The sequence below is a fragment of the Labrus mixtus genome, chromosome 18 (genome assembly GCF_963584025.1).
Source record: "Labrus mixtus chromosome 18, fLabMix1.1, whole genome shotgun sequence".
Taxonomy (NCBI): domain Eukaryota; kingdom Metazoa; phylum Chordata; class Actinopteri; order Labriformes; family Labridae; genus Labrus; species Labrus mixtus.
In genome coordinates, this window is record NC_083629.1 from 5,251,208 (window position 1) to 5,275,802 (window position 24,595).

The 24,595-nt window shown below is 41.0% G+C and overlaps 1 protein-coding gene across 4 annotated transcripts in view; it reads left to right on the forward strand.

Moving 5' to 3' along the window:
• ccdc88c (coiled-coil domain containing 88C) overlaps positions 1 to 24,595 on the forward strand; it is a 48,296-nt gene that overhangs the window by 13,242 nt on the left and 10,459 nt on the right. For 2 of the 4 annotated variants that reach the window (XM_061063290.1, XM_061063288.1), the window contains 23 exons: positions 5,332 to 5,401; positions 7,341 to 7,399; positions 8,374 to 8,457; positions 10,119 to 10,262; positions 10,532 to 10,758; positions 11,167 to 11,248; positions 11,622 to 11,780; positions 12,236 to 12,382; positions 12,624 to 12,768; positions 12,865 to 13,046; positions 13,986 to 14,123; positions 14,211 to 14,495; positions 14,587 to 15,384; positions 15,766 to 15,893; positions 16,011 to 16,152; positions 16,555 to 16,704; positions 17,240 to 17,401; positions 17,484 to 17,761; positions 18,090 to 18,233; positions 19,057 to 19,243; positions 19,360 to 19,505; positions 19,787 to 19,876; positions 19,968 to 20,284. In XM_061063290.1, the coding sequence (XP_060919273.1) occupies positions 5,332 to 5,401; positions 7,341 to 7,399; positions 8,374 to 8,457; positions 10,119 to 10,262; positions 10,532 to 10,758; positions 11,167 to 11,248; positions 11,622 to 11,780; positions 12,236 to 12,382; positions 12,624 to 12,768; positions 12,865 to 13,046; positions 13,986 to 14,123; positions 14,211 to 14,495; positions 14,587 to 15,384; positions 15,766 to 15,893; positions 16,011 to 16,152; positions 16,555 to 16,704; positions 17,240 to 17,401; positions 17,484 to 17,761; positions 18,090 to 18,233; positions 19,057 to 19,243; positions 19,360 to 19,505; positions 19,787 to 19,876; positions 19,968 to 20,284 (4,264 nt within the window). Of the gene's footprint in view, positions 1 to 5,331; positions 5,402 to 7,340; positions 7,400 to 8,373; positions 8,458 to 10,118; positions 10,263 to 10,531; positions 10,759 to 11,166; positions 11,249 to 11,621; positions 11,781 to 12,235; positions 12,383 to 12,623; positions 12,769 to 12,864; positions 13,047 to 13,985; positions 14,124 to 14,210; positions 14,496 to 14,586; positions 15,385 to 15,765; positions 15,894 to 16,010; positions 16,153 to 16,554; positions 16,705 to 17,239; positions 17,402 to 17,483; positions 17,762 to 18,089; positions 18,234 to 19,056; positions 19,244 to 19,359; positions 19,506 to 19,786; positions 19,877 to 19,967; positions 20,285 to 23,440; positions 23,860 to 24,595 lie in introns of those variants that run through there. The other 2 variants (XM_061063292.1, XM_061063291.1) reach the window with 2 other exon arrangements.

A 24,595-nucleotide genomic window follows, 5' to 3' on the forward strand; every position in this document is an offset into this window, starting at 1 on the left:
CCCCCTAGTATTCTTTCTACAGAGAGTCTGAGTGAGCTGATGTGAAAACGCAGCAGGATATAATCAGGAGAATTCAGCTTGAGCGTGATAGAGATCCACGCTTTACTTTTCATATCACGTCTTTCCTCAGGAGAGTCTTCAAGTTATTTTTAGTATTTGCTATTTTCCTGTTACTTTTTCTCGCAGTCTTTAACTGGATAAAACAATATTTTAAATGTTTGAAAACACTGTTCAGCCAGATTTAGATTACACTTAATAATCTAACAAAATGTGAAAGCAGTACATGGCAAAAACATACATTTAAATATCTGACAGACACACAGTTTTGTCAGTTTCATCCTTAAAGTTTTGACAGGAAAATCAGCAACATCACTGTTTTATCACTTCAGATCTAGACTTTGTTAAAACTACCAAACATTTTCTAATTCAACCAGACTCAGTGACTTGTGTAAGTTAACCTTTTCGGAGAATAATGTTCTCTGGATGCTTTTCATCAGTGTGTTTTTATCTTTTGCCCAATTCCTTTATTGATTTCATTGACGTGTTTATTGATTCTTGAAATATATTCAACAAGACTCAACAGCTTTTCAAACTTTTTTTTAAACATTAGACTGAATCAGCTCTTCCATCAGCTCTTATTCGCTGCATAATTTTCTTGATCAACATCCTGTCAACTTCTTTCTTTATGTATACAGAGTGATATAACTGGAAGGTATTTTTGCGCGGATGTCTGCCTCTATAGCCCACTTTGACATTGATGTGATATTTGGCTTTCTAGATGTACTCAGCTTGAGTCGACTAATCTAAAAGTTCGGAGGTCTAAGTGGGTTTGTTTTGGATTTTAAAGCAGAGAAAAGTGGTGAAAAAGTTCTGCAGCATCAGCGTCACATTCAGATCTCTGGTTAGCTCGCTGCCACCATTTTATTGATCTGGGATTAGAAATGTGAGCCCAGTGTGTTAGTGGGGCATGGATTTAGGCCTTGTGCGTGAGTGTGAGTGTAAATGGGTCATGTAGCAGGCTGTATTGATCCCTTGTCACTTTTAAGTGTTAAATCCTGCTGGTGATGTTGCTGCAGGAGAATATCTATAGATCTGAGCTATCGCTGGTTCACAGATTAACACACACACACACACACACTCTCACACACACACACACACACACACACAGAAAGAGGATGCATTTTGATTAGACATTGACTTTCAACATATTCACATAATCGTCCTATTTAACTTGTGTACACAGAGTGCTTGCAGTAATGAAATATGCAGCACATACTGTAGATTATTTTTATTTTCTGCAGCGCAGGTGCAGCAGGTGACGGCAAAGTGTAACTCAATCCATCTCATTTATAATAAACAACCAGCTAGTTAGCACTGACCTCAGACCTTCATCTTATTGTCCAAATGAACACATCACAGAGTTTGAGAGAGAGCGTTTCTTTCTTTTCTTTCTCTTAAGCACATGTGTTGGTTTTAGATTTTAATGTTGTAAAGATCAAACAAGGAACTGTCTGCTTCACACAGTATCTACTTTCAAGGACCACAAAGGTTCCTTCAGCCCTTTGTCGGCTGCGTTTTCATGATACATGAAACATCTAAACATCAACAATGATGCAATAAGAAGCGACACCTCATCATTGCAGGTCAATGTTTTTAGTTGTGCTTGGTTTAGTCCTTAGCAAAGATGCTTAATAGGTCTGGACTTTGTTGTGTTCCCATTTGTCCTAAGTGATCTTTTGTTTTAACATAATTTATCTGTCAGAGTGCAATAAACGATTTCTGAAGACGCTGATTTTTAAAAAAAAATTTTGGCTGACATGAAATGCCGTAAGTAGAGCAGAGACCTTTCTAGGGTGTTAAATAAGAAATTATGTCCCAGGAACTTAATTTTGACCCCACATGTACTGCGGATCCTAGCCCAGAGTCCCCACAAGTCCCTGTGGCTCACCCTCCCCCCCCCCATTCTCTTTGAAGGCCCGACCTCTGCTGGATGATGTGTTACATGATGCATTGACTTTCAATAGCCCGCCATAGCCTCAATAACCTTTGTGTAAACTCATTGTGATTGTGACTGACCAGAAGTTTATTGAACTCAACATTTTGGAGATAATAAAGCTTTTAGTCTTCAAGTTAATCTCCAAAAACTTCCTGGCAAAGCTGGAGTCATGCTGTGCCTTCAAGACATCTGGTAGCCTGTGCACATGTTTTATTCACTACTGTGTGTGTGTGTGTGTGTGTGTGTGTGTGTGTGTGTGTGTGTGTGTGTGTGTGTGTGTGTGTGTGTGTGTGTGTGTGTGTGTGTGTGTGTGTGTGTGTGTGTGTGTGTGTGTGTGTGTGTGTGTGTGTGTGTGTGTGTGTGTGTGTGTGTGTGTGTGTGGTACTGGTCTCTCATTACCTCCTGGCGTATAGCTGGTGTGTAACACTATCTGCTGGTATTTCACTGCCTGGAAGCTGTCTGTGCAGCCCAGTAGTATCTGTGGTGTAAGATGATAGTGCTTTTATATGGCTGGTTAGCAGATGACACTGTAGACTATAATGTTAAGTAAATACAAAGACATTAAAGGAATGCAGTTTGAAGTTTTGACATTTTATTATTTTGTCATTCATACATTTATAAGACACCATGAATTTAAAAGTGTGGGATCAGATAGTTGATTTATTCGTTGTCATGGAACAGAAGAAGAAAAGGAAAACAAAAGAAACACTAATTAAACCAACTATCTCGTCTTCTCTTCTAGGCTTTTGAGACAAAATGAGCTTAAACACATTAAACTGTGACATTTCAGTTTTTGCTCATTCTGGCCTCCACCATATTTCCGGTTTTTGACGAGCTGTTTCCTGAAACAATAACTCTCTCAGTTCATTACATTGTGTACAAAGTGCAAAATAAAATTGGACTCAGTTTCCACTTCATCCATCACATCCAAATCACTCAAGTCGTAAAGTCTTTTTTCTCCAAGCGGCAACCTCCGGTGTTGAAGATGAAGCCAATGTGGAAGTGCAAAATCCCACAGTTCATCAAGTGTCCACTAGAGGCTGGCTGCAGAAGCTCAGGAAGTCACATACTCACCACGTTTAAAAAAGTCTGTTTTTACAGCATAAATAAACATGTTTACAGCCTGGTGCAAAAAACAGTATTGGTTTGATTTATTATTGACTTCATGGGCATACACTGTACGGGCAGTGAATTTTGTTATAAGGCATCCGTTTTGATTTTATGAAACGATACGTGTTAGCCATACTTAGGCGCGTAGCTGACCTGATTGACAGGTAGGCATGATGTAACGGACATCAGGAGGCTTAAAAACCCGCCTCAGCTCCAGCTCTCAGCCTGTCGTTAGGCTGACTGAAAGTTAGACTGAGACAGGATTTCCAGCATGGTGGGTGCTGCCGATGAGCCTCCAGCGCCCCCTGCAGGAACAGATGGCTGACATCACTCAGGCTTCATCCATTAATATTTACAGTCATGGTTTTCTCCTGGATTATTTTTTCCGACTGACCTCTTCGGGCATACAATTCAGCGTGATCTTCCCAGACGTGTAAATGTTTTTTTTCCAGAGCATAACACCACCAACACCTCACATGTATGTTTTTTTATCTTTCCTTTGTGTGAGGTGTTGTGTGTGTGTGAGAGTGTGTGCAGGTGTGTGCTGGGTTTTTGAGTGTATTATTCCAGACAGCCCTTCCTTGCTGACAGTCGCTTCCCTTAGCCCAAAACACACACACACACACACACACACACACACACACACACACACATTCCCATTTGTATATTTCCCTTCGTCTTAGCCAAGGGTCATCATCATGCCTCCTCCCATGTGTCCTTTCTCTCACCTCCATGTCTTCCTTTGTGACCTCATTCCCTCGTCATCTTTCATCACTTTAAATCAGTTTTCTTTGGCAGACAATGACATGTTTTGATAAAGACCCTGCATCTCTGCCCTCCCGCCATGCTCTGAATAAAGTGATTTTATCAGTGTTAATGTGAATATAATGAATGTGTCGTATTCTGTTGGCCCGTCTGAACAATCAGGTGTGTTTTTTGGGAGGCAGCAGGAGAGGATATTCTGGTATGGAAAGTATTCCCTCCTAGCGTGCTGTTTCTTTCCTGACTCAGACACACACACACTCACACACACACACACACAATCTTTGTGTTTCCTGTTGGCTGCTCGCCTAAACACACATGCACACACACACACACACACACACACACGTCTGGGTCAGATGGTGGCTGGACTTTGATTCATTTCTACAAAATGTGTTTAGTCAAAGCTGAGAAGCTCGTGTAAAAAAACATCATCAGGCGCTGCAGATATTCTCAGCTCTGCTTCCACCCTCTTGTTTGTGTCATTAAACACAAGCTGCTGTTACAGGAGAGAGCACTACTTAACATGCTCGACATATTTTGTCTACCTCTCTGCACGTTTCTCTTTTTTCTCCTTTGAGAAGCCACTGGTCAGATAAATGAGGAAAGTCCTGTGTTTGATTTTCTGTTGGAGTGTTTGTAAGTGGTATCTTTTATTTGACCGTGTTCAAACATTTAAATCTTATCATCTTTAATTTCTTGTGAGCACGCATTTAGCAGGAAATATGCCCAGGCTAGAGAAGAGAGAACTGCTGCACACCGCCCTTTTACTTTCAATACACTTGAGTTAATCACTGTGTTGATTTTATTGTAAGTATAAGGACACACAGCTAATGATCTTTGTGTTTAGAATCTGTCAAAGAAAGTTTTAAGTCCCTTATTTTGCACGATGTATCAAATACAAAAGATATTTTGTATTTTGGATATCACAATAGATGTTTAGGGATTATAAGAATATGACTACAGAAATGCTGAAGGAGATCTAATATAGAAACACGTCTCCAATATATAGTTTGTCCTCTAGAATGAATTGAAAACTATCTTTACATCCCCAAAATATTATCTAAATGTATAAATATGTTGAATAAAAAGCTTTATACTGATGTGTAAGACATCAACAAACTGTAACTGCAGTGACACTGCTTGAGTTAAACCTTTAAATAGAGAAGAATAGAGATATAAAAGATTCTTATTGAAAATGTAGATTTGTTCATGTTACACAAAGTGTTACACATACTCAATGAAGAACAAGTCCAATAAATAAAACACTGATGGATATCAGACCTTATTGTTAATGTGTTTGTTGGCAGAATTAAATTTGTACAAACGTTGTGACATGAACCACATCGTTGATTTTCTTTGTTTGGGATTTGCCGATCTATGCTCCTGCAGTTTCTGATTTTTTTTCTGACAGTTTATATGTTGACTTTTGTATTAAAAACTTCTTCTTCTCTCATTGACAGGAGACCTTGCAGCAGTTAATAGTCATGCCCCTACCCAACATCCTTTGCATCGCCAAGGATCCTCTTTCAGGTAAAACACTCCCACACATTATTCATCCTCTATCAGGTATTCATCTATGAATCATTGAAACATAACTAAACTAATAACCATACTGTATATGTGACGGTCCTCCTTTATCATGGCTGTGATTCATTTATGTACCTCAGTCTGTTGTTACATTCATCTCTATGTTGGAAGTTATTGCACTGAATTGCATAAAACAAAATCACTAAAACAGTTCCCTGAAGTTATTTGAAACATTTGTCTTTTGGAGATTTTAAATGAAAGAAGCAGGAACTTAAAGTTACTTTTTTTGCTGCTGATGTTATTATTCATATCAGACACAGAATCAGACAAATGAAGGCTGTATTGATTCTCTGTTGTATAGTTTGGCATTTAAATATATCATCAGGTTAAATGCTGGCCTTAAGAAGAACACAACTATACATTTAACTCAACTCAACTTGAAGGGCGATTGATTTTGCAGCAATGCATCACAGGACAAAAAATGCATTTTCAAATCTAACACTGAAATGTAAGATGCACTGAATATAGCAGCATTCGATTACCAACAGTGATCCTTGACTGAGGATTAGAGTAGAATAAAGTGCTGAGTCAACGTGAAATATAAACATGTCACTGTTAAATATGAATCACTGGTAATTCAATTCAAAAGTGCACATTCCAACCCAGTCAAATACAGTCAGTTCAAGTCACTGCAGCATTGTACTAAATGTAGTCTCACATGTACCCAAACACAATGCAGACACATTTAACCTCTGTGATGTTTCCTGTTTGGATAAAGGTGAAAATAGAAATGTTGATAAGAAAAATAACTGATGTAATCTGAGCAGGTCTGCTCTCAAAAAGGTTTTTTGTAGTAAGCCATATTAGCCTCGCTGGTCAAATGTGTGCTGCCTGCTATAGGCCTGTTATTGGCATGAAGACTTTATTCCAAACCTTTTGTTTTACTGGTATCATGCTGGTCCCAGTTTCAGTGACATCCTTCTTTCCCCAAGATGAGGTAGAAAAAACATGTTCAGCCATGAATGAACGATATAAATGATACTAGCTTGTTAGGATTGCTAACCCCAATATTGATGTTGGCAAATCCACATTGTAGTTTGAATAACTTCAGAAAGTCCCACAGCCAAACACCCACATGAAATGAGTTTTACAAAAGGTATTGAAGGGACGTTTTGTGGTGTTTTGAAATGCTAATCCAATCAGACTTCTATAGATCCGTCTCGGTCCGGCTGCTTTTTCCGCTCTAATGGGATTTCATAGGCTCCTTTGGGTCCCTTACAACTCAACACACAATGATGGTGTCCAATCCAGAGTGATGGATGAGCATCAGAACTGCTGCAGCAGCTCTTTAGCTCATGAGTCGGTCTGGTCAAAAGAGAGATAGACAAGTTCTGCACTGAGACTTACATGCAACAGATGATCACTTTATTATTGATGCTTTGCAACAGGCTTCTTTTCCCCTTCTAAAAAGTTTCCCCATTGCCTGATAGTTGTTATTTAAATAATTTTTTCATTAGGGTGTGATTGTCTTGTTCCTTACTTTGGGTGGTTAAGAAGTTGGTTTGAATTGCAGAATATTTAAGGTTACATTGTTAACAGATTACAGATTGTCTGCCTTAAAGCAGATATTTGAAAAACAAATCTGGTTTTGGAACAGAGCTTAACTCTACTTTGCCTGTCATCATTGTGTCATCATTATGACAGACGTTGTGGTGCAAAGATTTAAAGTGTCAATATCCCCTGTGTCAGTTTGGAGAAATCATCATTTTGCTTGCTCTAACTTGCCAGAAGACTGTGATTTAATTAAATAACAGCACAGTTTGCATTCAGCAGAAGAGTGTTAGATGTGTGACAGAGCATCAGACATCCAAAACTTAAAGTTTGTCTTGTTCTTACTGTTCTGAAACTGTTCTACAACAATTTCTCTGCTTTTTTTAATCAGCTAAAAGCATGGAGGAGCTGAAAAGACTTTTGTTGCTGTTACTCGGCTGTGCTGTCCAGGTAACACACACACACACACACACACACATGCTCAATACACACACAGACACACGCCCAATCATAGAATATTTCTGTACCACGCAGTCTCTCCCAGGAAGTGTCTGTTTGGTTTGCATGTCTGAGCAGAGCCGTTCAGCGAGCCTGCTGATAAGCTGCAGGGTGGGACTGCATGTGGGTGTGGCTGCAGGATCAAAACACACATGGAGAAACATCAATGGTTCATAAACTATTATAACCTTCAGAGTTTTGTTTCTATTTGATGAGAGGTTTTGGGGTTATTTGACATGCTATGACAGTTTACAAGCTCTGCTTGAGGGCACTTTATCAGGTAAATATTTGTGTAAGGTAATTAAATTAAAAACAAGTTTGAGACTGAATTTTGAAATCCATTGTTACATTTACTTTAGTTTAATGCCAGGTATACACGTTTAGAGTTAATTGGGTTACGGGTGATGAAAGAGGAGGGGCTGCTCATGTGGGAGGTTGGGGCTCAGGTGTTTTCTCTGTCTGTGTGTTTATTCAGCTCTTTGTTGTTTCTCATTTCCACCCCTCCCAAAGCTCTGAACACACCGTCTTCTTTCTTATCTTTCTTTTCCCTGCAGCTGCTCTTCTCTTTCTCTCTTCTTCACGCTCCTTTTTCCTCAAACCCTTTTTCTTTTTTACTCTTTCCTTCTTTTGTCTCCCTCCTTCCCTCCCTACCTGTACTGGTTCTACTGGTTTAGAAAGAGTACAGCCATGTGGGAGCAATCAATAAAAACACAGAGGCAGAGAGAGGAGGGTGGATAACGCAAAATGCAAATGTTGTTTCTCAAACAAAAACCAGCAGCGGCCTAATAAAAGAATATGCCAACCACGCTGTCTTAGTCAAACTACATTTTGAATACTCAAACATTTTTGGACAGTGAATGCAACACAAAGTGACTTTAAAAATGTGTTTCTTCCTTTGTGTCTCTGTGTGTTCCTTTTTGTGTCAGTGTGAGCGTAAAGAAGAGATGATCGAGAAGATCAAGCTGCTGGACATTATGACACAAGCTGCCATCGTCTCTCACATCCAGGAGGTCAGTGCAGCACCATGCATGAAACAAATGTGATAAATATATGGATCACAAGTTTATACATTTCTTTTGGTGGTTTCCTACCATCACTGTAATCAGCTCTGAACACGATGAATGATCTCAGATATAAGGACATGGATAGAAATGACAAGTCTTCTTGACCCCACTTTGTCTGACGCTTTTGACCATGTTCACCACTCTACATAGAATAGAATCTAAGTTTATTTATAAAGCACATTTCATTACAGGTAAGCTCAATGTGCTTTACTTTGAAGATTAAAAAAAAACATAGGAATACAAGAGACAAAATAGCTGTCTCAACAATCATGAATATGATACAAAAATCAGATTAGGGACAAAACAGTACGAAAACAAAAACAAAACAAAAACATGGAGGATGTTTGCTCACTTGTGGCTTGATTAGGACAGATACTGATGGGAACAGATCATTTCACATGGATTTATAGTTATAGCTTATATGCACTCTTATTGCACTCCATATCATTATCCTTTTATTAAACGATGATATCCCACCTATCATATTTTTCTCATATCATGCAGGCCTTGTTTTATTATTCTTATTATGGCTACAGCTGCAAAATCTGTTTTTCTTTTGGCACCAGCACCATCATTTCATGACATTTTTAAAAATATTTTTGGGGCTTTCTTTACATCATTTTAGAGATAGGACAGTTAATAGAGTCAGAAATCAGGGAGAGAGAGAGAGGAGAGAGAGAGGAGAGAGAGAGAGAGAGAGAGGGGAGAGAGAGGGGAGAGAGGGGGGAGAGAGGGGAGAGAGGGGGGAGAGAGGGGAGAGAGAGGAGAGAGAGGAGAGAGAGAGAGAGAGAGAGAGAGAGAGAGAGGGGGCGTGGGGAATGACATGTAGAAAAAGAGCCTTGTCGCCCACTTGGAGGACTATAGCATATACACATGGGCAATAACCACTAGGCTACCGGCGCCCCCATTTCATGAAGTTAGGGCCAAGAAAAGGTTATGTCAGCTGGTTTTTAGTCATTGAATTTGCTTGTTTTGAAAAATGTATCCCAAATGACTTTGGAACAACAAAAATAGCATCAAAAACACGAGTGCAGAGGATTTTTATGGAGGAGGAGAGATACCACATTGTTTTGGTTGATTCACATATTCAGCTGTGTTTATTAAGCCAGGGTGCAGGATTGAAGAATTCACAGCTGAGTAACGCCGAGGCTGCAGCTGCTGACACGCAATGCATCCTGGTTAATGTAGGCACTAATGCAGGCAACTCCGCTTCATCAGTCACTCTTAAAGTGATCCTCCAGTTCACTTAATTTACCATCAAAAACCGATCGGACATCCATCTTAAACGGGGCAAGAATTTCTTTGTTTACTGCAACTTCCTGTCAAGCCTCGACGTCATGCTCATCTTTTAACAACTATGCAGAATGAAACATGTCCGACATTGACTCACAGCAAAGAGCAACAGCAGCTCGGTCAACAGTAATCGATTGAAACACATTCTTTCATGATTTTAATCTCGACTGCATTTTTTCCCTTTGAGTCATCAAGGAAAATCTCAACCTTTGTTTGTCAGACATTGTCAACACCTGAGATTAATTAAAACTGTTTGAAAAGGAGTTTAATGTGCAACCTTTAACATTTTACTTCATGATTATTGTTCGTCACAGGTGACTCACAACCAGCAGAATGTTCTCGACCTATCCTGGCTGGAGGAAGGATCGGAGCTCACACACGAAGAGCTCACACCTCTGTCCAAAACTATGGCTGAATCGCTACGGCAACTGATTGATCAGAGAGACAAAGCCAGTGAGGTACAGAGAGACTCCCACAAAAACCACTGCAAGCATGGAAGTGGTTTTTGTATTAGAAATCAGAAAAAGGTTTTATGCACTTAAAGTATGTTTAAGAAAATCTACATAAAAAATAAATAAGAGTCACAATGTCCTGCCACTTGGAATTAAATGTTTTTCATTTAGTTTAATTGTTTTATCACAATAATACATTACTGTCAGGAAATTTGAGACATTTGAAAAGTCGCTGTTCAAATTTAGTGGATACCTAACGCACTTTTGCTTTCCAGGTGATTGTTGATCTGACCCAGGAGAGGGACTACCTGCACAGTCAGCAGCCCCAGGAAGGGTGCAGGAACCTGGGTATGAACAGCCCGGATCGTGGGCAGAGCTCTGGAGGTCTGACTAACGGTGGATCAGCTCTGATGGTCTCCGGCCTCACCAAAGAGGAGAAGCAACATCTGTCTGTGGAGCTGGCTGACACCAAGGCCAAGCTCCGCAAATACAGACAAGAACTGTGAGTACCTCACAACATCTTAAAAAAGGAAGTCGATATCCAGACATTTATAGAGTGATAGAGTCGTCAGTAGAGCAGAGTTTGTATCCCAGAGTCCATAATACTTCTGCGTGTCACTAGTTAAAGTCTGAGCAGCAGCTGGTAGTCATTATGCATCAGACACGGCTTATTACGCTGTCTAGGTTTGATCTACACTATAATAACACAGACCATCCATCTATTTAGAGATTAAACAAACACTGCACTCTACACATTCTACTGATTCTTAAACAAGGATATATTAAAGACTTACAGCTTTTCATTTACGATCAACACATGTCCACATTAGCAGGGTGTGCCTCTAACTGTACAACATGATGATGGATTGAAAAATGTTACATTTAAACGGTTACGGTGGTGTGTTCACAGAGAGGAGAAAACGGAGCATCTGATGGATTCAAGACATGAAGTGGAGCGTCAAGATCAGGAGCTGCAGAGACTAAAACAAGAGGTGAGGAGCCGCTCATTACCTGCAGTGTCGGGTTAAGGCCCTGAGTTTTTCCATTTGTTTGGCTGACATCATTTCAGAGATCCATTTTTGAAAAGAAGCATAAAACTCTTTCTTAATCCTCATGTCCCTCTTACACCCTGAGCCCCCCGTCATCCAGTCATATCCAGTATCATGAATCCAACTTTGTAAACTTATTTATTCTTTTTTTCCCCGATCTGTGCATGAGCTGAATTAGTGTCATTGTATATTATGCATTATTTATAAAATAAAATGTCAAAAAATGTTCAAAGGTAGTAAAAAAAATAAATATATATATATATATGCATATAAAATGATGCTAACTCTTTGGGTGTGTGTGTGTTGATGCTTTTAGAACCAGTCTCTGTCGTGTGAGGCTCGTTCGGTCAGAGTGTACCGGGATGAGGTGGACTCTCTGAGGGAGAAAGCGTCACGAGTGGACCGGCTGGAGACCGAACTGACACGATGTAAAGAAAAACTCAACGACGTTCACTTCTACAAAACAAGAGTGGAGGTAAGAAACGACAGCTTCACATCCTCTCTAAATATAAATATATACACTTAGCAGTTATGTTTTGTTCTTTTATAGTTTGAAATTTGATATTTAAGTGAGTTAATACTAACCATGTGCAGCTATAGTTAACAAACCTGGTGTGTGTGTCTGTGTGTCTGTGTGTCTGTGTGTCTGTGTGTCTGTGTGTCTGTGTGTGTGTGTCTGTGTGTCTGTGTGTCTGTGTGTGTGTGTGTCTGTGTGTGTGTGTGTCTGTGTGTGTGTGTGTGTGTGTGTGTGTGTGTGTGTGTCTGTGTGTCTGTGTGTCTGTGTGTCTGTGTGTCTGTGTGTGTGTGTGTGTGTCTGTGTGTGTGTGTGTGTGTGTGTGTGTGTGTGTGTGTGTGTGTGTGTGTGTGTCTGTGTGTGTGTCTGTGTGTGTGTCTGTGTGTCTGTGTCTCTGTGTGTGTGTGGTCCTGCAGGAGCTCCGAGAGGACAACATGACTCTGATGGAGACGAAGGTGCTGCTGGAGGAGCAGCTGTCAGCCTCTAGAGGGCGCTGCGATAAACTGCACACGCTGGAGAAAGACAACTTGTTGCTGCGAGCTAAAATACACGACCTGGAAATGGTATTACACCATGACATTATCATATATTTATAAGATAGGCTACTTTAAAAGCTCTCCATTAACACATCCTTTAGTTATATATGATTAGATTTAGATTATATCAAGACCCAAATATCGGAACAAAACAACTTTATGAAATATCAGTTAGGCACATTTTTTCCTGTTTCAGTCCTGACATGTCAGCTTAAAATATTGCCTTTTAGCAACCTCAGCCCTGAGTGTGTTCATTGATGTTTTACAGGAGAGAGACAATGAGCGCAGAAGGCTGGAGGAGCTGGTGGAGGAGAACATGCTGCTGGAGATCGGCCAGAAGCAGAGCATGAATGAGTCTGCTCATCTTGGCTGGGAGCTGGAGCAGCTGTCCAAGAACCACGACAACACAGAGAGTAAGGAACATTTATGTATTCATTAGATGTTTTGTTTAGTCCTGTTTTATTTGGTGTCCAGAGATGTTATTGTTTACATTTCTTCCTCCGCTGCAGCTCGTAAGTCGTTGGTCCATGAGCTGAACGAGTGCGTCTCCAGCCGGGTGTTGAAGCTTGAGAAGGAGAACCGGGAGCTTCAGGCTTCGATAGAGAGACTGAAAGAGGACAACCACCAACTGCAGGAGAAGCAGCTCCACACCCAGGAGCTGGACCGAGAGAACCAGAGCTTCAGCAAGAAGGTAGGAGGAGGAGGAGCTTTAAAAGGGAATACTGTCATTTTGAAGCCTGGGCCCCTCTTACCTGTTTTAGGTTTTAGATGACTAATTGCTCCTTTAGGTTGCACAGCAGACAGCAGAATGACTGTAATGGTTCTCCCTGTTTGAAGTTTGCCCATCCAAAGTTCTTGTTTTTGTCACTAGGAGAGGAAGATTTTTATGAAACCAGAACCCAACTTTAAATCGCTTTCTTTTGGACTGTCTGACTCCATTCAATCAACCAATAATTTTACCTTACAGGATACAAGAGTTGTCTATTCCTGTCTTTTTTTAGTGTTAGTGTGTAGTACACAAATATCCTGATCCATACTAACCATTTAAACATTGAAATCACACAATAAGATAGACAAAATAACTGTTTAAAGCGGCAGTAGACAAGCGTCTTTTATTATTTGGGGGCAGCAGTAGCTCAATCCGTAGGGACTTGGGTTGGAAATCGGAGGGTCGCCAGCTCAAGTAAGCTCCTCCAAGTGAGGACCAAAATATTGAAGTTGGTCTGGTTGTTGTGTGAGAAGCATATCTCACAATAACAGAGTGTAAACCAGAATTTCCCCTCGGGATTAATAAAGTATTTTTAAAAAAGTGTCATTAGAATCATGTGGAGAAGAGAAAACAGGTTTCTTTCTTTGTATTTCTTGTATTTTTTATGAATGTTACTAATATTTTCAGCATGTACTGCAATAAGCTTTTGATCTGCTGCTCTAAAACACCTTTGTTTCTTTATATAACATATCTTCAGAATTGTCAGTTCACTAAGTTATTGTACTGTTAACTATTTATTTATATTGTTTCTTTAGTACAGAGATGTGTGGAATCCAAATCAATCAATCCAATCAATGTACCCTGGTATAGTGACAGTAAAGTTCATTCTGATTCTGATATTTTTATCTTCTTTCTTGTTAGTTGGATCGTCTCCAGGGTTTGTTGGACCAGGAGAGACTGACCAATCAGGACATGGAGTCATTGGGCGAGGAAATCTTGAAGGAGAAACAGATGCTGGAGAGAGACATGCACTCTCTGAAGGCAGAGAAAGACCAGCAGGTAGCTCACAGAACCACACATACATGTTCATTGTAAGACTAAAGAAGTGCGTCCTTTGTTGACATCCTGCTCCACGTGTCCAATCAGATCTCAGAGTTGGAGAGTGAGAAGCAGCACCTGTCTGACGCGGTGGCTTCCCTTCAGGAGCGAGCTCAGTCTAACAATGTGGCGAGGGTCCGCGAGGTGGAGACGGAGAACCGCCTCCTGCACCAGAACATCACTGATACCAGCTCCCGATTGGCCAGCTTGGAAACGCAACTCAAACAGGCAAACGAGGAGTCGGAGCGGCTGAGGGAGAGAGCAGGGCGGTGTGAGGAGGTGGAGAGGGAGGCGGCGAGGCTGGAGAGGAGCAGGGACGCTCTGAACAGAGAGGTGATAAAGATGGAATATTCTCTTCAATCAGTGTATGAAGTGTTTTTATTTAAAGAAGAAAATCAGACATGCTTCTTTATTGGTCTCGCAGGTGGCCTCCCTGCGTGCATGTAGCGAGCGGTCAGAAACTCTGGAGAAGCAGGTGTCCTCCCTGGAGCAGGAGGTGCACAGGCTGAAGCGGGAGACAGAGGAGAACCAGAAGGAGCTGCAGCGACTTGAGAAGCAAGAGGCGGAGAACGGCCTTCTGACAAAGGAGAACCTGGACCTCCGCTGCTCCCTGGAAAACGTGCGCTCCTCGTCCGCACGCCTGGCCACCTTACAGGAGGAGCACAAAGAGTCACAGAGAGAGACACAGGAGCTGCAGAGGAGGCTGGAGACAGCCAGAGAGGAGGCACAAGGAGAGAAGAAGAGGGCGGAGAGGCTGGAGCTGAATGTGGCGGCTCTGAACCAGGAAAAGCATCGGCTAGAGAAGGAAGTACAAAGGAGCAAAGAGGAGAGGGAGGAGGTAGAGAGAGAGAGGCAGGAGGTGCAGGCTCGAGAAGAGGAAGTTAAAAGGGAAGTGGAAGAACTGAAGGAGGAGCGGAGGAGGAGAGAGGAAGGTGACAAAGAGAGGAAGAAGATCCAGCTGGACCTGGAGCAGTCGGAGAAGGGAAGGAAGCACTTGGAGAAGGAGAGCTGGAGGATCAGAACGCTGCTGGAGGGTAAAGAGACGGAGCTGGAGGAGAAAACCAGGAAGCTGGCTACGGTGAAGAAGGAGGGCACGTCTCTGAGTAAGGAGGTGGAGAGGATGAAGGAGGTGGCGGTCAAAGCAAAGGAGTTAGAGAGGGAGAACAAAGAGCTGCAGAAACAGGCAACTATTGACAAGAGGACTCTGGCTACTCTGAGAGAGGTGAGGCGGGAAAAAGAGACAAGACTCATCTAAAACAAGTCTGCAGAGACTCACCGCTGCATAGTTCTGATTTCTTTTTTTTTGTACTTAAGTGGTAAAGTTAGATTTTGTTTTGTGCTCATAGTCTGCTTTATCAGTTAATTAACACTTACTACTATTGGTTATTATATGCATCCTTCTAAGCCTACCGTGCATTTTGTTTTCTGAATGTGGACATAGATGTGTCAGCAGTTTCATAATTACATGTCTGTGTGTCTGTGTCTGTGTCTGTGTCTGTGTGTGTGTGTGTGTGTGTGTGTGTGTGTGTGTGTGTGTGTGTGTGTGTGTGTGTGTGTGTGTGTGTGTGTGTGTGTGTGTGTGTGTGTGTGTGTGTGTGTGCAGGAATTGGTGTCAGAGAAGCTGAGCGTTCAGCAGCAGAGTGTCGAGTTAGAGAGACTCAACGAAGAACTGGAGAAGATCGGACTGAACAGAGAGAAACTGCTGCAGCAGGAGCACACTCTGGAGGACAGGTAGATTAGTTTTTCTAATATGATAAAATGCTCTCACATTACAAAGGCTATTTATCAGATTGAGACATCAAACATGAATCTGGGCTGTGTGATGAATGTATCTTGTGTATATGTCAGCAGGTACAGGCTGCTGGAGTCTCGGCTGGAGGAAACTGTCCAACAGACGATGAAGATTAAAGAGGAGAAAATATCCTATCTAGAGAAGAAAGTAGAAGAAAGCAACGCACTCAACAAAACGCTACGTGCAGAACTAGCCAACGTAAGAGCACATGTACAATGTCTTAGCTTGAATCTGTCTGAATTACTTAAAAAATCATTCTCCAAATCTTGATATTTTGCATTTGGGCACGATTGAACAAACATTTGACCAGTTTAACCAACATGTAATGTGACCCTCTCTTCTGGTATGAGACTTTCAGTAGTGTTTCCCTCATAATGATGGACAGGAAATATGTAGAACCCTTATTTATCAAAAAAAACGTTTTTACACAATAGACTCGATCTTTTTGCTTCTGTAACATTACTTTCAGTGTCAAATACACAAAGTAGGTTGACATCATTGTTTTGTAATTCAGCTGTGAACTGTTATTATTAGCTGTAGTGTATTTTAAGATAATGTGTTGAAGAGAGCGTTTCCATGTGATGAAATTTATTGTTGTAGGCTCGTCAGACTGGGTCAACTCAGCGTCAGCTACGGGAAGAAGAAGAAAACCACAACTACCAGCAGCGCTCGGGAGGTGACAGAGGTCAGGGGTCAGCCACTGCTGAGCTGCTACGAATCAAAGATCATCTCATCGATGTGGAAAAGAATGTAAGATTGTCCTTTTTAAAGTCTGTAATGAAGACCATATAGTGACATGTTGTACTTTCTCTCACACATATTTAAATTCACATCTTATTTTATTTTCTTACATTTTATTCTGATAACATACGCTACATATTCATATAAAATCAGTTTAAAAACAAAGTTATCTGCTCAATCATTGGATGCTGGTTGTCACAAGAGGCCATTTATTTGCCTCTTATTTAGCTTTTGTGTGATTTTGATAGTGTTTTATTCCAGTTGTATAATTTCTCCCTGAATGCCAACCTGCAGGCAGAAATCAGTCTGTTGATTTTTTCAGTCTTTTTTTATTTTCTTATACTTGATACATACCGGTACCATACATGGATAAGAATTTCTTTAATATACACATCATATTTGTTTATATTTAATTTATTTAACATTATCTTCTTGCTCATTGGGCCTTCATTGTCACAGAAGTTTCTTTATCTGCCTCATATTTATTCATTTTGTGTTTTCTTTTCATGGTTTTAATTCATTCTGGTGTCACTGGTTTCTGCAGAACGCCTCCCTGCAGATGGAAAGCAGCCTGTTGAAGGAACAGCTCAAACAGATTGAGAACCAGAACACGTCTCTGAACAACCAGATGGGGGCGCTGCAACGACACACCAGCACCCTGCAGGAGCAGAATTCCTCCTTACACACTCAGACTGCAAAACTACAAGTAAAGAGCATCAGATGAGTCACATATGGGATGTAAATGACAGTGGAATTGTTTTTACAATATTTCTTCTTCTGTGTTTTAGGTGGAGAACTCCACACTCGCCTCGCAGAGTGCATCTCTCATGGCCCAGAATGCTGTGCTGCAGGGTCAAGTCAGCGCCCTGGAGACGGAGGTGGAGTCGTGGCAGCGTCAGCGCGAGGAGGCGTGGCGAGCCAGGGAGGGCGTGCTCAGTGACCACGAACGGCTGCTGAGCGTTCACGAGAGGCAGGCGCACGAATACGAGCAGCTCATCAGTCAGCACACGACACTGAAGACCAAACAGAGGGCGCTGGAGAACGATCACAGGATGCTACACAGCAAGTGAGGGGATAACACACAAACCTTTTAGGAACAGTAGAGACACAGTGTGGTGAACGATCCCTGAATGATGACGAGATCTCAGAGATTAAACTCTGAGTTACCACACGAGAAGAAAATAATCTGTGAGGAAAAAGAGTAGAGAACAGGCTCAGTGATGTCTTTTGTTGAGTTGATTGTTGATTGTACAGAAAGAGAGTCATGATGCTTCTTCAAGTTCAGACGTCACAGTCACTTTCCATTATAAGTAACCCCTTTGCTCTGTGTGTGTGTGTGTGTGTGTGTGTGTGTGTGTGTGTGTGTGTGTGTGTGTGTGTGTGTGTGTCGGTAGGTATTGTACTCTGCTGCAGCAGAAGGACAAATGGGAGGAGCAGGAGGGACGTGGACTGAAAGAAAAGGAGGAGCTGAACCAGGAGACCCAGAAGAATCGACTTCTACAGCAAGATAATCTGCAGCTAAAAACAGAAGTGGACAGGTGATTAAGTTGTAACAACAGTCACACTTACATTGACAAAATAAATGTTCACTGTGGCTCTTTAGTTGACTAACTGGTGTTTTACAAGAGTAAAGGGTTCCTCTGTGACCCAGGGACTTCTAAGAGGGGAAAGATTTAAGTTCATTTTCATTGCTGGTCCACCATTACTGACATATTTTGAGTCGACCAGCAGCAGTTGCCCGAGCTGAAGAGGAAGCCTATCACTGAGTAGGGTAGCCATCATTTCATATTCTGCTACACTCTTTTTTTTTTTTGCAAATCAGAGTTTCAGTAGTAGCCCCTTTCAAAATGTTGTAACTAAGCTCAGCCGTCATCACGTCTTTGAAAATCTATATTGATTCCACGATGGCGTTATACTTTCATCCCAGTCTGTGTATTCACATTGTGTTTTGGTGTTGAGGAGGCACAGCACAGCGGGCGCTCCACATACACACACACAGTCACACATGCACAAACACACAGTGCTGCGGCTCCCCCTGCTGGCTCTGCTGAAACTGTCTCCCCCTCTCTGTAACGTCTCAGTTACTACCTCCAAAGACGGTACAGAGGGGGGGATCACATTGTCCCCCCATTACGCCTCCACAACATTCAGATTGAAGGTGAAACGTCACAGGGGAGTAAATATGACGGCTTGAAACGGCAGACTGAGTAGAGCTACTGTTGGCACTTAAATATCTGTAAAGGCACAATAAAAAAAAAACAGGTTTAGCTACAGTATAGGCTTAGTGCAGAGAAAGGTCTGAGAGCCGTCCCCTTTAAGTATCTTTCCCTATTTCCTGACTTATTCTATTTCCTCCCTTAGATTGACAGGGAGCCAATCACAGCAGACAGAGCAGTGTGAGGGTCTCCAGCAGCGCATGAACGACATGAAGAGCTCATTAAGCTCCGCCCAGCTGGAAGTGAGTCGATGGATGGCACGATACGATTCGCTAAAGGAGCAACACCAGGGCCTGGATCTGACCATGACCAAACTGGACAACCACTGTGAGGTAAACAGGACACTTAACTTTACCCCGAGGCGGTGTGAAAACAGGAAACACACACAGCGGTCTATGACTGTAAAACTCTTCAGGGTAACTTTGTTTGTGTTCGTGTGTGTTTTTAGCTTTTGAGTCGACTGAAGGGGAACCTGGAGGAGGAGAACCACCACCTCCTGAGTCAGATCAACCTGCTGAGTCAGCAGAACCACACTCTGCTGGAGAGGAGCATGGAGAGCAAAGAGCTGTATCACCAGGAGCAGAAACTTTACATGTAACTGTTCACAACATCACAAGCAGAATAAAAACTACACAAATAAAGCAACATTAAAATGTTCAGAAATACTTTCAGAAAAAAATGACATACATCCTGTTTTTTGGAGTTGCTGGCTAAAAGCATCAAAATGAAGAAATTCCAAACCATTTTGTAACTTTTTGTCTTTTTGTTAAAAATATTTGAAAACAGGGCCAAAGTAAAAAAAAAAAAACTGGAATCAACCTTGAATTAAAAAAAATCCCCAGGAAGAAACTAAATCTGTATCTTTGTCTTTTCAGAGATAAGCTGAACTCTCTGCGTCGTCAGAAAGAGAAGCTAGAAGAGAAGATCATGGATCAGTACAAGTTCTACGACCCAACACCAAAAAAGTAAAAAAAAAAAAAAAAAAGCTTTTATCAACACCTTTGGACTATATGTGTGCAGTGCTTCAGATTTTGTAACATACATATTTGTTGTCAGGAGGAGTCAGTGGTCCGGCGCCAAGGCTTTAGCCAAACTGATTAAACCCAGAAAGGAGAGCAGCAGGGAGCGAGGGAGTGACCGAGATAAGGACGGAGCCAAAGACGGAGCCAAAGACAGAGAGCGAGCGAAGAGCGCCCCGGACATCCCACTACCTGCCCCGCCTCCCCTCCTCCCCCCTGAAACCCCTCCCCCAATCCCCAAGCGGACAGCCAGCGACACGCAGGACGGCGGCAGTGCCCACAGTAACCATAACAACCACATCACTAGCCCCATCCTGGGACCCCAGAGTCCAGCGCTCACGCCCATCAGCAGAGGTAAACACAATCTCACACGCCTCACAAACACAAAAACACAACCCTGCTTAGAGAGCATTAAAGCCAAGGAAATGGTTTGTCATATATTTATCCTCGCAGGGAGAACATTCACAGTAAGGAAAATATATTTGTTTTACACAACAGAGGACAAATAAATATCAGAGGTTCCCTTTTTATGGGTTGTGGAAGCAAAGAACTGTGTAAAGAAAAGCTGATAAAACATTATAATGGAGCAGATGTACTTCCCACTGGCTCCTCTAGAGGGTGCTGTAGACCAACACATTTACTTTTACACTTCTGTCTTCAATCAATAAACCTCCAATGTATCTTTTCTCTGCTGTCTTTGATACAAGGACCTGCTCTGACAGTAAAAAAATAAGAAGTACATAGCAGTGTTACAGACTCATGTAAAGAAGGTTTTGGTGCTTTTTTAAATTATTCATATTTCTGAGGAAGTTTTTAATGCTTAATCAAGTTGATTTGGAGTATCTGCAGGAAGTCTTGTCCCTTTTTCAGGAGATTTTCAGCTTTTTACAGTGAGCTTTAATTAGAGATTAAAAGACAAAACTACAGGCTGGGTCAGAAATCCAACAGTCTTCACTTAATAATGACTTTGCCGTCTTGTAGTATTTTGCTGAGTGAGTGCTTTTACACTTTGTATAATGGACTCATTGAATCCCACAATGCACTGTGACAAGTAACGTACAACTGATTGAGACCAACCAAGCACTATGTCACCATGCATTTTGCTGACATGCTTCAGTGTGCAGGATGTGATGTTTGACTGACTGATGGCGGATGGACAGGAGGAGCACGATCGAGCGGCAGCCTCTGAGCCGATGAGTTCAATTCATATAGTCCACAGAGAACTTTCATTGTAAGAAGTAGTGAGCAGTGCTTAAGTGTGTGAATTCGGACGCAGACAATAATTGCAAAACTGATTTGTTGTAAACTTATGAGAATTCAAAAAAGTGCATTTTTAAAGTTTTTGTACGGCTTTTATACTTTAGCATCGTACAATAACAGTAAACCTTCATGGATTCAGCTCAATGTCGTTTTTTCAGAGTCAATTTTAAACATGTGAGAACGGCTCAAATGCTTCTTTGACACAGATTAATTGATATTGTTTTATAAAACATTAGTAAAATCAACTACATGTAATTTTAGGGCTGTTTCTCAGACTTCTTTGGACAACTCACCTAAAGCTTCTGTTGTTGTCATGACGACATAAAAGGACAACAAGGAGCCCTTTAACAAAGTTTTGATTATGATCAGACGTGTTGTTATGGATACAGAGTCTGGATTAGGCTTTAAAAAATAAATGTGAAACCCTTTCATACTTGACGTCCTGCAAAAAAAAAAAAAAGAAAACAACAGTGAAAATCCAGTTTTAGGTTTTTCTTGGCTCTTTTGGTTAACGGGATGTCACTGAGTGTTTGGGACAATCAGTCACACAAGACGGGAACGAAATGCTGGCAGGCATTTTAGAATAACTCGGAGCAATCTGAAGTGGCAGCAGGAATTCTTCCCAGAGTGCTTTGCAGTGACAGAGAACAGGCCAGTGTACTGGAATCAAAACAAAAACATAAACACATCTGGGTCAGAGGAAGAGATACTTACATCCAATAATGTATGCTAAATATAGTCTATAGAGGCAGAATTTATGAGCTATATGCATCCTCTGTTTGGAGGAGTAAGAGCAGAGTTTGGTTGTTCTGATTTATGGTTGAAACTTCTGTACATAGAGGTCATGTTCTCCTCGTGAGCAGCCAGCTGTGATTTCTTATTTAAGCTTCATCAGAGGTTCTCAGCATAAATAATGCTCCATAGGATTGATTGAGTTTTGCATTTCTGATTCACGGCAAATTTCATATTAAGGTTGTTGTTTCAATACTTTGATGCTTTTCCATACAAGGTGTTTTAAAATAAAAAAATCTCCGTTATTTTCATGATCAATAGTATTAAAACAGTTCTGAAGCTTTAATTAAACTTCAGATTTTCTGTCACATCTTCAACCAAAAGCACAAGAGGATTATAACTGATAAATGGGATTAAACACTTTGAAACAGGTCTATATATCCTATTTCTGGGGGCCTCATGCACACTATCTAAATTTCACGAATACATCAGTAACATTTTAGTACTGAGAGGTTTACTGTGTATTTGTGCAAATAAGATAGTTTGCAGACATTTCTCTGCAATTTTGAGTTGTTTAAAAAAAGATTACCGAATAGTGAGTGTCTAGAACTTCTATTTTTGTTGCCGTGGTATCGAAAACAGGTATTAATATCTTCTTTTTTTTTACTTGTATCATCTCAGTTTTTAACTGGTCTTCTTGTTACAAGCTCATTAAGTATTGGTTCATACATCTCATACTTAAACAAACACTTTATATTAAGGTGATGCTCACTCCTCTTTGGATCTAAAACAAAAGATCTGCTTTCTAATGCATGGCTAAAACTGTCTTTTATTTCATTGTGATTTCTTTTTTGTTGTTCTAATATGAAATGACTTTTGGGCTCATGGCTGATCTCAACTCACTGTTAGTCGAGAAGTTGTTACTTTAAATAGCTTTTATAAGTCCTGATTGCACAAATAAATATTTTATGTTTCTTTAGTATTGCATTAGAAAAAATGGTATCATCTCCTCCTCCTTCTTTCTTTCTTTTCTCCTTATTCTTTTTTATTTATTCGTTCTCACCCTTCAGGGATACATTTTATCCTTTATCACCAACTTCTGACCAAACTTTACTTTGCAACAAAGCATGTTTGCTCCCTCAAAACCATTTCAAACATGTCTAATGTACTTCTTTTTTTGCAGTATTAAAGGTTAGAATAATATTCCCTTGACAGTTAAATAGAAACACAATTATGCTAAGCTAGTTTTACCTACATCTGAACTTTACACCAGCAGTCAAACTGTGAGTTCACAGTGAGTTGAGGTCAGTGATGAGTAAATGCATGGATTTAAACTGATCTCTTCTGTTTTCTTGTTGTTTTTCTAATGGGGGTTTTCTTGCATGATATCTATCATTTCTGTCAATCACATAATTAACGATGTCTAAATTAATTAATTAATTTACTGACTCTCATTGTTTCATCATTTTCTTTACATTTCTCCATCTCTCCCTTCTTCCTCCATTCTCTCCATTTCAGCTCCTCCCAATCCAAAACGCTTCCGTTTCCTCCGCAGTAAAAGTCAAGACAAGCTCCTTTCCCCCACCTCCCCCACTTCATCTTCCTCTTCCACCTCCTCCTCCTCTTCCTCCTCCCGCCCCCCCCTCTCTCTCACCAGACGTCTGCGATTCTGGTCTTCCACTGACATCACAGCTGACGTCCTCAATTGCCAGACGATGTCAGCCAACGGAGTTTTCTAAAAATCCTCCTCCTCATCATCTTCTTAAATCTTACATATCAGCATCATCATCATCCTCACTGCCACCTCCACATAAGACTCAACAAAGTGACTCTCATACATGCACTACATTAACACTAAAGCACTATTCTCAATCATACATACAGACATGCAAAGCAAACACACACAGATGCATGTTGCGGTTGTGAACCAGCGAGTATGACTAGTAAGTAGTGTGTGCAGAGTCGGTTGCTATCTGTGAGTGTGTGTGCGCTCATGAACGTTTCCCAGCACGCCAGGCTTGTCTGCTGATGCTCATATCACTTTAGTGTGTCTATCTGATAAAAAATGCTTTTGTGCTCTAACTTCCCAAAGTTTTTAACCTGCTGAGTGTGTTTCTGTGAAAGCTGAATTTGTTGAGTCTGTGAGTTGAGTTGCCTGAGAACAGATCTGCTGCCTGCACAAAGCTTTGCTGCAGAGATGTTTTTTATGCCGTTACTACAAACACAATATTAGTGCTAACTTTTTACCCAGCACCCCTGTTTCACCATTGTCTGTCTGTATACGTGCTAGGAAAAAAAAAAAAAAAAAACGTTTAACCTTTATTATTAGCTTTAAAGGTCACATATTCTCCTCCTTTTCATTCAGTTTCAATACGTCTCAGAGCTCCTCAAAACATGTGTGTGAAGTTTCTTGTTCTAAATCCACTCTGATCCTGTATTTGATCATGTCTATAAACCCCTCCATTTCAGCCCTGCTCAGAACAGGCTGTTTCTGTGTCCACCTGGGGGAGGGGTTACTGCCCTTTGTGATGTCATGAAGGGTAAATCTCCAAATGACCTTTCTGAAAAGTGGAGCAGCGTTTTGATTACATGAATGATGAGAGTTATTCACAATAAGGCGCGTAGCTGCCCTGATTGACAGGCGATGTAAAGGTGTGATGTAACGGTTTGACA